Source organism: Vipera ursinii, assembly GCF_947247035.1.
Source record: "Vipera ursinii genome assembly, chromosome: 2".
In the NCBI taxonomy this organism is placed as follows: domain Eukaryota; kingdom Metazoa; phylum Chordata; class Lepidosauria; order Squamata; family Viperidae; genus Vipera; species Vipera ursinii.
Window position 1 is genome coordinate 223,356,139 of NC_139513.1, and position 13,173 is coordinate 223,369,311.

The 13,173-nt window shown below is 38.6% G+C and overlaps 1 protein-coding gene across 3 annotated transcripts; it reads right to left on the reverse strand.

The window, feature by feature from the left end:
- Positions 1 to 1,883: 1,883 nt before the first annotated feature.
- CDC37L1 (cell division cycle 37 like 1, HSP90 cochaperone) lies at positions 1,884 to 12,074 on the reverse strand. Of its 3 annotated transcripts, none has more exons than XM_083354525.1 (7): positions 11,855 to 12,074; positions 9,409 to 9,678; positions 8,313 to 8,403; positions 7,912 to 8,027; positions 6,476 to 6,598; positions 3,429 to 3,587; positions 1,884 to 2,086 (listed from the first exon to the last, which is right to left on the reverse strand). In XM_083354525.1, exons 1-7 carry the CDS (start codon positions 11,927 to 11,929, stop codon positions 2,000 to 2,002), a joined length of 921 nt encoding a protein of 306 aa, XP_083210651.1. In that variant the 5' UTR covers positions 11,930 to 12,074; the 3' UTR covers positions 1,884 to 1,999. The 3 variants fall into 3 exon arrangements, with proteins under 3 accessions (XP_083210651.1, XP_083210650.1, XP_083210652.1); XM_083354524.1 differs by having other exon boundaries at positions 9,397 to 9,678; XM_083354526.1 differs by lacking the exon at positions 3,429 to 3,587 and having other exon boundaries at positions 1,909 to 2,086; positions 9,397 to 9,678.
- Between the last annotated feature and the right edge of the window lie 1,099 nt (positions 12,075 to 13,173).

A 13,173-nucleotide genomic window follows, 5' to 3' on the forward strand; every position in this document is an offset into this window, starting at 1 on the left:
CTTCAGTACAATTCTCCACTTCTGAGACTTATTTCCTCCATTCTATTATTTTGTGAGTATAATTAACCACCATCTCTCACTCAGTTACAAATCAGAATCACACATCATTGTCTCAACCCAAAAAGATCTGATTAAATTGCAAGATATATTTTCTGCATAAATTAAGGTCTTAAATGGGATTTTCAGAATTAGTTTCTTGCAAATAAGATTCTCTCTGTTATACAATTAGTATCATCAAGGCCTATCCGATCTTGTCATCTGAACCAATTTGTTAAATTCAGACTTCATCATAATTAAAATAATAACCAAGACCCAAGTAACACATTACTGGTTGCTAGTTAGCTAATTCTAGCATGGCTATTCCCTTGTTACACTTAAAAAATATATATTCATGGTTCCAGGGAATTGCTAATGCGTAAAAATATCTTCTCAATCAACCACTGAATATTAGGTTTAAAAACAGTCTCTCATTTTGACCTCCCTTCCTGGATTAATTTTCAGAAATGTGAAATAACTAATCATGATTTACTCTTAGGAACACCTCACTATTTGAAGCTATTCTGGGGAACATCCAGAATGATAGATCAGCCTCTACACTTATGGCATTTAAAGGAGGAAGCAAACCCCAGGTCACAGTACTAAGTGAGACCTAGAGAGATTATGGCTTGCTTTAGTCAGAAAACATGAAATTCCGTTTGATACAAAAAAACCAACCCAAAAGGAACTTTGTCAATTCTGGGAAGATTGTGTGAATGAATTGAAACTCAGTTATTTTTACCTCAGTAGCTCCCACTGTCAATATTCTGTTTAAAGGAGGGGATTTTAGGAGGGTAGAGAAGGCAGCAAAGCTTGTCAATCTTATCTTGCCTGTCAATATTGCTTCTTAGGGACTTTTTATCATAGGCGTTTTGGATAGAATCTACAAACCTTCCTTACTCGAGAACTGTGGTGCTTCAAGACTCATTGAATGCAAATATGTACTGACAGCATTTACAACAGTTGTATTTTAACATACATCAAGGGTGATGAATGCAGAATCAGATGGGACAGGATAGTAGAAAAATGTTGGAGTTTGTAAACTATAAGAAAAAGTTTGCTGAATCTGATCGACAATGATAACATTTCAGAACCAAGTCTGCACCGAAGTAATTTCATGGCTATTTGGGTTGTTTTGGTTTTAAAATAGTGCTTGTTTATTTCGAGGCATTTACCAAATAAAAGATTGTAAGCTCATGTTTGTAAGATCTGAGAAAAAAAAATTACTCAGAATTTGGCACCTGATGAAACACTCAGCAGTGGCTGATATTTATCATATAGTTCTCATTTAAGAAAAATTAAACTTTCTGTGACATATGTGGATCTATCTGCAGAAATACTGGTTATAACTCCATTACGGCTGCTTACATATCAAGATATGTATGAATCAAAATAAAATACAGAAACAGTAAAAGCCAGGAGTATAGATGGCTTGTGCTTTTGTGAGAGCCATCCAGAGGCGCAACACTGAGAGCAATCATAGATTTATTGCTATCTGTGATAAAATCAGATTTGAATGCCTAGTATGCAAGCAACAGAACACATTACAATGATCTTTAGTATCCACAGCAACTCTTGGGTAGTGTCTAATAAGATTAAAGCAGATTCCTGAAGGAATCAATTGTAAACATTGCAACTGTGCAGATTTCTCATACTTTGATTTCTAAAATTCAAAGGCAAGATTTTTAGCAGTAGCAGAAAATTGTAATTTCACATTCGGCAAGTTACAAGAACATCCCTTTCTTAAAAGTAAGAAACATAGGAAGAAAGATAGCAGCACATTTTTCCCCCCAAAGAAAATGATGCATGTTTCTGCCTTACTCTCTCTCCAAAAGCTCAAAACAAAACAATCCCACCCACCCCTCCATCAAAATAAAGTGCAGTACCCATAAAAAGAAGTCTTAAGAAAATTGCCGTCTTCTTCTTTTGGAAAGAAGTATACTTGGCTTCAGTCTTAAGAGTACTATACTGTATCCATCATTTTAGGTTCTTCTTCCTCTCTGTGTACCACTAAACCCTGCAAACTGCAGCCTTGAAGCGATTCTGCATTCTGCAACAAAGAGCATAGACATGTCAGAAATCAATTTCTGAAAAACATTTAATTTGAATCTTTGCTTTATGTTGCTGCAGCTTTGTATTTTGTACACCAAGGGTGGAACACGTGAACACTTCACTCAAGATTTATTGTCATCACATCTCAAACTCAACTGGACTAAAGGTAGATAAGCTAATTTCCACATGCAATGGAACACACACACAGACCGAGATTATGCTACCCAAATTCCTTCCTGCGATTCCCCACCCAAAGCCAGCAGGCAATGAATGAAAATAACACTTTAAGCTTCCAAAGGGTTCTACCCGTGTGTTCAGTATTACAGCCTTTTGCAAAAACAAACTGGAAAAGGAGGAATAAATAAAAATCTCAGAAAGAGAGGGCAATCACAGCATCATTCTCCTGCTCCCTTTAGTTGATCTTAAGGGAAAATATATCCAAAAGTTGGGCTACGTCCCACAAAGTGCTTCCTTGACTTTGTGAATCAAGTGTGAATTTCCTTCATGTATTACTGCTAAGCAGGTAACTGCTCTTTAAAAAAAAATAAAACAATTATTTTAGGACCGGAACTGATTATGTAACAGGAACTGATATGACACCCCAAGAAACTGTCTGGGAATGCAGAGAGTCAGAGCAGAGATTACAATGGCACGCACTAGACATACATTATGTGAGGAATTCCACCACAACCTGTTCTGGAAATAGTCATGTTCAATAACCAGGCACGTTAGCTGATGAAGCACACACACAAGTGAAGAAGGCAGTTGAAGAGCTATAGCTTAAATCAGGGGTGTCAAACTCGTGACGTCACGTGACGTTGCGCGACGTATCGGAACTTTTTCCCCATTGCTGGCAATGGGGTGGGCGCGGTTTTGTTGTGTTGCGTTCGGCCCGTGGGCCGGCAGTTTGACACGCCTGGCTTCAATGAACCATCCAATGAATGGAACTAACTGGAAAAAAAATGCCCAGTTCGCTGTAACAGTTAGAATGGTTGGCTTCTTACTATAATAAGCAACTTTGTAGTAGTCAGAAGCCACACTTAAAAAAATACGGTAGTGGAAAATACTTCAACAGGGAGACCAGAGATAGAAAGATCCTGTACGCCAAGGCAGGATGGTTTTGTAATAAATAAATAAATAAGTGTAAACATTAGCTTTTGTTTATTTTCATTCAAACTACTTGGTGAAATGATATATATTAATTACTTAACATTCAAACAAGTCTTAGCTTTCTACCATGGTCTATGAGAAGGAATATAGGGAAGTAATACAAAGAAGATGGGAAGTAAAGGGTTTTTTTCTTGACACACCAATAATAAACACAATTAAACAAAAGCTACCTGAGGTGCAAGTCCACTTATACAATTCAGATCATTGTGAAATAAAGGATTCTGAACAGGCATAGCTTGACAATTCTGAGATTGTGAACAAATCCTCACTCTTGATTTGAATGCTTCCAGTTCATTTTTAAAAGCTTCCAAATAGCCTTCATCCCCTGTCTGTCAAACAAACAAGCAAACACAAAAGCAATTCAATCACCCTACAATTTAACTTTCAATATTTTGTGCTACAAAATAAGACATTGCAGCCAAGCAGACTGGAGTCTAACCATGGAATCTGTATCATTCAGATAAGTGTAGATTTTCACATTTCTGTACTTTTTGTTCTGTGTAGTTTTTTTTTTACTTTGGCTTACTCATAATGGAGGATAATCACAGTGACAGATGTTCAAATCCTCATGAAAGTTATTCAGACAATGTAGTTTATAACATGAGCATTCTTCTTCCCCTCCATATCAATTATATTACAATGCTCATAATTCTCATCAACACAGCAATTCTGGAGGATGTCATGGAATAAATTGCCACACGAAAAAACCCAACATATATACAATGACTCCTTTCTTTCTCAATCTTAGGATATACATTAGACTTGCAAACTATGTAGAATCTTTGTCATAAATATCTTAAAATACTGAACTGTGCTTAGCTATAACAGATAGAATTAACCTCTCTCAATATTTTTCTTTTAACTTTTCTCTTTAATGTCTCCATTGTATATTGCAAAAAAACTGTATGGGTTTATTATATGGATTTCTGTGTTTTACTTGCTAGTTATAGCAAGACCCAGCTTGGAATTAGAAGGCTGTATTATCTGGGAAGAGTTTGAAATGTTGGACCCAAGGAAGTAGGTACAGTCCTTATGAGTGAGCTTGCCCAACTGCTCTTTAGAGCCATGTCCTCTTGGCTAACTAAAGCTACCAGGAAGTTGTGGTGTGGTTGGGTTCTAGCGGGGATAATTTTTCAAGGGGGTTCTTCCTTGTACACAACCATTTGTCTGAAATACAACCACTTGTCTGAAATGATATAGGGGTTTCCTGCTTCAGCAGGGGGTTGCACTAGAAGACCTCCAAGGTTCCTTCCAACTCGTTATTGTGTTATTCCTCTGCCTCTTAAGGAGGTACCTGCAAAATGCAGTGGCATGACACACATTACACCTGAGCTCCACAAGCTGCATATGTTGCCACATGGATCCAGTTCAAGGTGCTGGTTTTGACTTGTTAAGCCCTTCATGGCCTGGGGCAGGGCTGAGGGACCACCTCCACCTCATCACATTTGTCTGTCCCATCAGGTCTGGCAGAAAAGGTATACTGTGAGTCCTGCCTTGCAAAACAGTTTCATCTAGTGCACGGGTGTCAAACTCACCATGTCACATTGACGTGTCGCAATGTATCTCGACTTTTTTTTGCATTGTCGGAGCTGGGGTGAGCAAGGCCTCCGTATGATGCAATCAGCCCCCATGAAGACTTCTTGACACCCCTGATCTAGTGGGACCCAGGAGCCAGGACTTTTCTGCCACAGCACCTTCCCTGTGGAGCATTATCCTCCTCCCCGCACGTGATATTGGCCCCATCCTTGATATCTTACCGGAAGTCCCACAAAAAATGACTGTCAGCAAGCTTGGGGATCTCAGAGAAATGGCCAGCTATTGAAATGGGTGCATTGTTTTTAACATCAACTTTTAATATCTTATTAATAATGTTGCTTTATGGCTTTTTAAATATATTTAATATTTTGATTTTATAACTGATTTTTATTAGGCAGCACCTTTTAGAGTCACTTTTCTGTGAGATGGGCAGCTATGTAAATATGATAAAATAAATTTCTTTTCATAATCCTCCACGTGCAAGGCCATCAGCAGATAACTATTTTCAGATATCAGTTTCCTATGTTATGCTCAGCCCAAAAATAGACTAAACTAAAAGCGTATACTCAGAATGGCAGAATATACCCTAGAGCTATCAAAAGTCTTCTGGCATTTTACTCACATGCACTGAAATAAAAATGAGCAAATCTACAATTATAAAATTACTGCTAATTTGAGTAAGCGCTAGTAATTGAATTGTAAACTTCCTGAAGTGTCAGAAGACCTGTTACAGAGGTTTATATAGCCATTTTAAAGTTATGTTTCCAAGGAATATTCTTAGTGGGGAATACATCCAATCTGACCATCCATAAAGAGTAAAAGGGCGCACACAAAGCAATTCCCCCCACTCCTTATAACCTTTTTAACAGGATGGATGGACACTCATGTTTTTGTCACTGCGTGATTCATATTATATGAAAATAGCATTCATATTTTTGTACATTATTTAGGAAATAATCCTATGTATACTTAATCTGTTAAACACAAAACAGTATAAAAATGGGCCCCTATATCAGAAGATGAAGAATCTTTAGAATAGATTTGGATTGTGCTTGAGGAAGTGAAAACAGACAAGGAGAATTTAAAGTCCATTTACATATATAAATTTACTTGTGTGTCATTATGTAGAATCCATCATTCTTATTAATGACTCTGCATTATAATGCCCTTTAAAACAGCTCTCTCAAACAGGTATTAGTTGAAGATTGTTACCACACTAAGAGAAACAAAAGCAATACAACAAAACCCTATGAATTAACGACATCCATGATTTGGTGAGAACAGTTTTTAATGGAAGGAAGAAGATGGACAAAAATATAATGTCCAACAGAAGAGGCATGATTTGGATTTCATCTATAAAGAAATGATATCTGATAGAACCTAGGAAGTGCTGTCCTTGGTTGCCACTATGCTTATTTTGTATAATTGTGTTTTTAATTGGTTTTTATTTTATCTTATTAGCCCCCCAGAGTTACTGTTTTTAAGATAAGTGGCCACTGACTGAAATAATGACAACAAAAACAGTAATAGCAATAATCACCAAACTATTCTTTTGAGAAGGCATTTTAGCATCTAACAACCAAGGAGAAAGTCTGGGTAGGCTTCAAAGTGGGTCCCTAAACACTTTATAGAATAGCTCCCCCTCACCTCCTCTATGTTGAACAGAAAACCCCCTCCTCACCTTAGCTCTTTGGAAAAATAGGCGAAAACATCCTCGGGGATCCACATTACAGCTCTTGGCCATTTCTATGATGAACTGCATCACTACCGCTTGATGAGCTACTTGTTCCATTAGAGCTCCTTTCTATAAAAAGATAATCCAAATTATCTGTAAGAAACTATCAGCGTACAAGTAGTCCTCAAACACAGGTCTACACTGGGAGACGAACATTTGCGATTCGGTGAATGGTCACTCAGTAGGCCATGCCTGATTTTATGACCTTTTTTTACCACGGTTGTTAAAACAAATCAATGTGGTCATTAGGTGAAGCCTTTGAGCTTCACCTATTAACTTTGCTTGTCAGAAGATCACAAATGGTGATTTTGTGAATCTGGGACAAAGCAACCATTGTAAACACATACTGGTCATCAAGCACCTAAATTCTGATCATGTGACCATTGGGATGCTGAAATGCTTGTGTAAGGACCAACTGTAATTATTTTCAGCAGCTTTATAACTTTAATCACTAAGTAAAGGTGTAAGTTTGAGGACTACCTGTATCACAATTCAAAATGCAATGAAGCCCATATTAATTGGAGCAAAACTAAGTTATGCACTAGAAAATTTCCTTTGATAGTCAAAACATATTAGTTAACTGCCAAGTTGATGTGATGTGAAATACAGGATTCCTACTTAAAAATGTCAATACAGTAATAGCTAACAGTATGTTTACCGAAAGACCTGCTATAACCACAAGACCCATATGTAAATGCAATAGTATAGGTAAGTCAGTATTTCCAAATGAGTTGCTGTACAAAAATAGCTCAATCAGTCTGATTCTGAAAACACAGTAGATAATAGTTACAGTATTATGACTGCAGTCATCAGTTTGTAGTTCAGAATAAAAAATGGTTCAAGGCTGATGCTTAATAAAAAGGGCCATTCAAAGCTTTTGGATGATTGTTGTAATAATGGCCAATTATTAATGTAAACCAAACACTACCTTTCAAAATGTACAAATCTGTGGTTAAATATCAATATAGCAATGTTACATAGAGTAAATGATTTTGAGATTTAGGTTTAAAAACTAATTGCATTATCGATTCACAAATTAATTATTTATGTAGACATTATGTAATGATGCATTATACCTACTATTAAATAAATGATTTCAGAATTTGACCTTCGTATAACTACGGATTTTATGAGGATTCAGGCAGCAAATAAGAAATCATCTTAAACATGTGATAAGTCTCTGCAAAATATCTAAATCCCATTGCTAAAATGAAACAATACAACTTTGCACTATATTAGGAAGTTAAAATATTTAAGTCCAGAAGAAAATATGACACTGAAATTAGTAAATTTCCCAATATGGACAACCTCAATGCAATTTAGGGTAAATGGGGGAAAAAAAGCTTTGTTCCAATTACAACATAGAAACACTGAAATTATACCTGTTCTGCTTCTAGATGAAAACACCATAAAAGAAGATATTTTGCTGTTTCTTCACAGACAAGGTATGGATGATCAGAGAGAAATCTCTGACTATCAAACCATCTGCTCAACATTCCTGAAAAAAAAAAGAGATGCAATAAATAGTTGTCCTAAAACTGAAAAAATACTTGGTTATAACTGAGTCCCATTTCTGCTGGACAGGAACAAATTAGGCATTTTGTTACTGCTACCCATCCCATATTAATAAGAGATTACTGCTTTGTTTAGTTCAGTTATTCAGAAACAATGCATCTCAAGGACCCTACTATGGATTTTAGGCAAAATATTTTGCTTGTTAAAACAGGAATACATTATTATAGTACATGTAGGTCACGAAATGATTCATAAGGAAAAAACTTACCAAAATGTCTAATTTTCTCCTCATGTTTCTGCATAAACGATTTAGATGCATCATCCTCAGTTTCTTTCCGTTTCTTTTGATTAATGAAACTCTGGCAATCAAAATATATGATGTACTAAAATGTTACATGACATTAATTAATCATTGCTTAATTATCTCAAATAGTCCTCAAGATTATTTTGTATTAGGTACATCCATTTGATTTATATTAATTAAAATATACTTGGGCTCCCTAAAGTCAGGAGTTATTTTAGATTAGTGAAGCTACTCTAATTATGATTATGCAGCAGTCTGAATCTGAAATGAATCTTTCATTCACTCGGGTTTTATATTTTTTTCTACTAATCTCTGATTCCACATCATAATTTCCAGTGTCTTAAACTATAGAGCGTATTTAAATGTTTAATGTAAATGCAATACTAGCTTATTTAGTGTGTACTGAAAACTAATAATTTCTTCATGGCCCTTTAAATAAACTTCTTAATCTCTTAGACTGTGCCATTTTTTAATTGTTCTTAATACCCCATTTTCTCATTCCAGCTAGACCAACTGTGCAATACTGCTGACAATAGTCTCAAAGCAGGAAGTCAAGAAAAGTAAAATTTTGGTTTCCAAGAACTCATATAGCTTGCTGATTTGGAATCAAGCTTTTTCCATAATGCCTCAATAGAATGTATTCTTCTCACTCTTTTTTTTTCTGCGGAGTTGGAGAGAAGATCCAGTATAACTTGTGGCTACTAGGAAGGCATTCTGGTTGATTGCAATAAAGCAATATTAAAGAATCCTACTGTGGAAGCAAGCCTAATTTTAAATACCTTCGCTTGCTAATGCCAACAGAAATAAAACATATTATCCACTGTAATTTATACATTCCTCTTATGTATCTTGCTTGATTTTTTTTTTGCTTCAGACCTCAATTAGAATAGTAGTGCTCTACAAAATTACTTATAGGATTCAGAAGAAATAAACTTTAATGGCCCAATTCTATGAAGTTTAGGTATACACGAAGTTGTTACTTCAGAAACTCAAGACACAAAGAAAACCTGAATGCAGAAATTTTTATACAATCTGGATTATTCTATACCTTGTTAAATACCTCTTTGCTAACAAAATCCATATTCCATAAATTCTGTCTCTCTTTCTGTCTTAATACTTCCTCCTTCCGCCGCCATTCTTCTTCTCTCCATCTCAATTCATCAATTTCCGTTTGTGCTTTGGCATGTTCTTGGTCCAGGGATTCTGAATTGTGTAATGCTAAACTTCCAAGTTTTTGCTGGGCTTCTGCTAAATTCCATTTGCATTCCACAGAACTCTTTACAAATTCTTTTTGCTGTTGACAAGCCAGTTCGATTCCATCATTATATGTCTGCAAATTAATGTCTCCATTATTATTTGGAAATTAGACAGGCAGAATTACATGAAACTTGGGGTTAAATGAACTAATTCTTAAGATTTCTTAAGAAATTGCATGTGAAACAGTTACGCGGTATGAATGGGTGATATTCAGTAAAATATACAGACATACTTCAATCAATCCTATCTCTGGCCATTCTGTATGCGTGTGTTTATGTATGTGTAAGAAAGAGAATATACACACAATGATCAGATTATTATTATAACTTCAGTAGTGAATCTGAATGTCTCACTATATGTACTTAATTGCTACACACATATACTAATAATGATATCATGTTACATTTTCTTTATTTTATCACACAATTAAGAATCACCCAAGAGCCTTGTACTAGTCAATATAATAAATATTCTTGAACTTGTAGAATGATAGTCAGCAAAATTTACTTGGTCTGTTTAAATCATTCTGACAAATCGAACTCATTCAACACAGGGTTATCTTTGTTCACAGAATGGAATTACAGCAATGTTCTTAAAAATATATATATTAATCAAGGATTTCATATTTTATCTCGTTTTAATACATATACTTGCACTGTTTCTAAGTACAAGATAGATAAAGACATAAAAATTAGTTCCTGGCCCATGAGTGAGATAAGCTTAAATTGCCAATTCAAGAGAGATGGGCTAACACTTAAATGCAGCAGTAGGAAAGACCCTTGAATCACAATTATGGATGGACTTCTCTACGTACAACTAAGTTCAGCAGGACTACCTTCTATCTGTGAAAATTAGATTATAGCCTCTAGAACAGATATGTCAAACTTGCAACGTCACGTGACATCGCGCAACATATTGGGAGTTTTGCCATTGCCGGCAATGGGGTGGACGTGGCTTCCGGATGTCGCGTCTGGCCTGTGGGGCGGCAGTTTGACACCCCTGCTCTAGAAGCAAATTTTCACTTATCTGACCACAGATCTAGCACAAATACATACAGGTAGTCCTCAACTTACAACAGTTGATTTATTAACTATTCAAAGTTACAACGGCACTGAAAAAAGTGACTTATGACCATTTTCCATACTTACAACCGTTGCAGCATCCCCATGATCACATGATCAAAATTCAAATGCTCAGCAACTAGTTCATACTTATGATGGTTGCAGTGTCCTGGGGTCAGCTTTCACGACCTTTTGACAAGCAAAGCCAATGGGGAAGCCAGATTCACTTAACAACCATGTTACTAACTTAACAACTACACTTAACAACTGTGGCAAAAATGGTCATAAAATGGGGCAAAATTCACTCAACAAATGCCTCACTTAGCAAAATAAATTTGGGGTTCAATTGTGGTCATACGTTGAGGACTACCTGCATAAGGACAGTTTGCATGATACTTACTAAATGTAGCCCTTGCTGCCTACATGAGTGGGGTAGCTAAACAGGAACAGAACTGGGTGACATGATTCTTTTCAGGGGCATTTATTTCAACAGATTATAGTAAAATTAATACAGGTATTTATATAATAGCCATGCAAAACATATGAGTTTTCTTTGAGCGACGGAGATTGAGCTAATAATTTCAATCCCTTAAAAAGGTTTTTTTTTAATTGCCAAGTCCATTAATGATAATAGGTCAATAAAATGCCTGAGATTAGGAGAGAGGGAGGAAAGAAGGGAGAGAGAAATGAAGGAGAGGGGAAGGGAGAAAAGAAAGGAAGGAGGGAGGGAGGGATGAGGGGGAGGGACAGAGGGAGGGAGAAAAGAAAGGAAAGGAAGGAGGGAGGGGAGGGAGAAAGGAAGGAGGGAGGAAGGGATGAGGGGGAGGGACAGAGGGAGGGAGAAAGGAAAGGAGGGAGGGAGGGAGGGAGAAAGGAAAGGAGGGAGGGAGAGGAGGAAGGGAGAAAGGAAAGGAAGGAGGGATGGGAGGGAGAAAGGAAAGGAAGGAGGGAGGAAGGGATGAGGGGGAGGGACAGAGGAAGGGAGAAAGGAAGGAGGGAGGGAGGAAGGGAGAAAAGAAAGGAAAGGAGGGAGGGACGAGGGGAGGGAGGAGGGAGGAAAGGAGGGTTAAGGGAAAAAAGGTTAGGGCAGTCGCCAGAGCAGAATGAGAGAGATATAATGTTCCACCGGCGGGCTAGCCTTAAGGGGCCGTGAAAGAAGCGGCGTCGCTACGCAGAAACTGGCCGTACCTGGGCATTTGGCTGAGAAAGGTCTTCAACCCGACCCGAAGGTACCTCACGAGAACGCGGAGGCCAAAGCTCCATTCTCTCGCCGAATCCCACCCAAAGGCGAGGACCTCCTCCGCCTCCTGGCTTGCGCCGCTACCCGAAACCGTTGCGGACCCCACCGGAAGCGAGAGTGCAAGTCATTTCCGGCAACAACAAAGCGTCCCCTATTTATGATTTCACCGGCGCTGCCTCCCCCGTCTGAGTCTATCGCGTGACGATCTCGGCATTGACGGGCGGGGAGGACGTTGCTAGGAGACCGCGAGAGCGCGCCACAAAGGCGCGCGCTTCAGTAATTTGTGAATGGGGCCCTGGCTACTCCGTGCGCGGCTCCAGCGGACCCGCTGGCAGTCCTTTCTCGGCGTAAAATAATAAGATTTATCTCACTCAAAAATATAACAACTTATACAGGCGATCCCTTCGTTCGCACATAAGATCCACGGAGTTAGGTTTTTTGGGGGTGTTTTTTTTTTAAAGTCACTGCAGGGGATTGCTATTTTTTTATTTTTGCTGCAAAAAATACGCAAACATGCACGGCGCATCATCTATCGTCCTTTCAGGGATTTGCGTTGCTGTTTTCCAGAGGGGCTGAGCTCCCCACCAACCCCAACCAGCAGTTGAGCCGACAAGTTTAAAGCCCCCCCCCCGGTTGGGGAGCCTGGATGATGCTCCATTTTTTTTCTTTTCTTTTTGGAAGAAATACATCCACTCCCCAGAGAGAGGGAGAGGAGAGAGAGAGAGAGAGAGGGTGGGAGGGAAAAGCAAGCAAGAAAAAGAAATAAGAGACAAGGAAAGCTCTCGCTTCGTTTTTCAAACATCTGGAGTCTGGATCGGACCGAATTGTGAAGCGACAGGCCATTTAACTCCAGTAACTTTCACAGCTTGGACCCTGCAGGTTAAGAGCTGCCTTGAAATTCCCTGAACTGCCAAGATTGGAAGCCTGCTCCGCAGCTACAAAGGGGTCGATCGCGGCTGACGACACCCCTTTTCCCCAAGGCTGGGCGAGGAGAAGCTCGGCGCGCAAGAGAGATCAGCCGCGAAACGCCGAGTCTTTGCCCAACAGAAGTTGCATCCCCTAACGCAGGGGTCTTCAAACTTGGCCCTTTTATGACTTGTGGACTTCAACTCCCAGAATTCCTCAGCCAGCGTACGCTGGCTGAGGAATTCTGGGAGTTGAAGTCCACAAGTCATAAAAGGGCCAAGTTTGAAGACCCCTGCCCTAACGCGACCGGGCATCCGCCGCACGCCTGAAAAGTTGCGAAGGCGACCCGGCCGCTCCGCCT

Excerpts from the sequence above, each read along its gene's own strand:
- CDC37L1 (XM_083354524.1), bottom strand. The coding sequence starts at position 11,929 with ATGGAGCTTTGGCCTCCGCGTTCTCGTGAGGTACCTTCGGGTCGGGTT. Across the intron at positions 8,404-9,396 it reads GCAAAGAGGTATTTAACAAG|AGTTTCATTAATCAAAAGAA; the intron begins GTATAGAATAAT and ends TTTGATTGCCAG. Across the intron at positions 8,028-8,312 it reads GGAGAAAATTAGACATTTTG|GAATGTTGAGCAGATGGTTT; the intron begins GTAAGTTTTTTC and ends TTTTTTTTTCAG.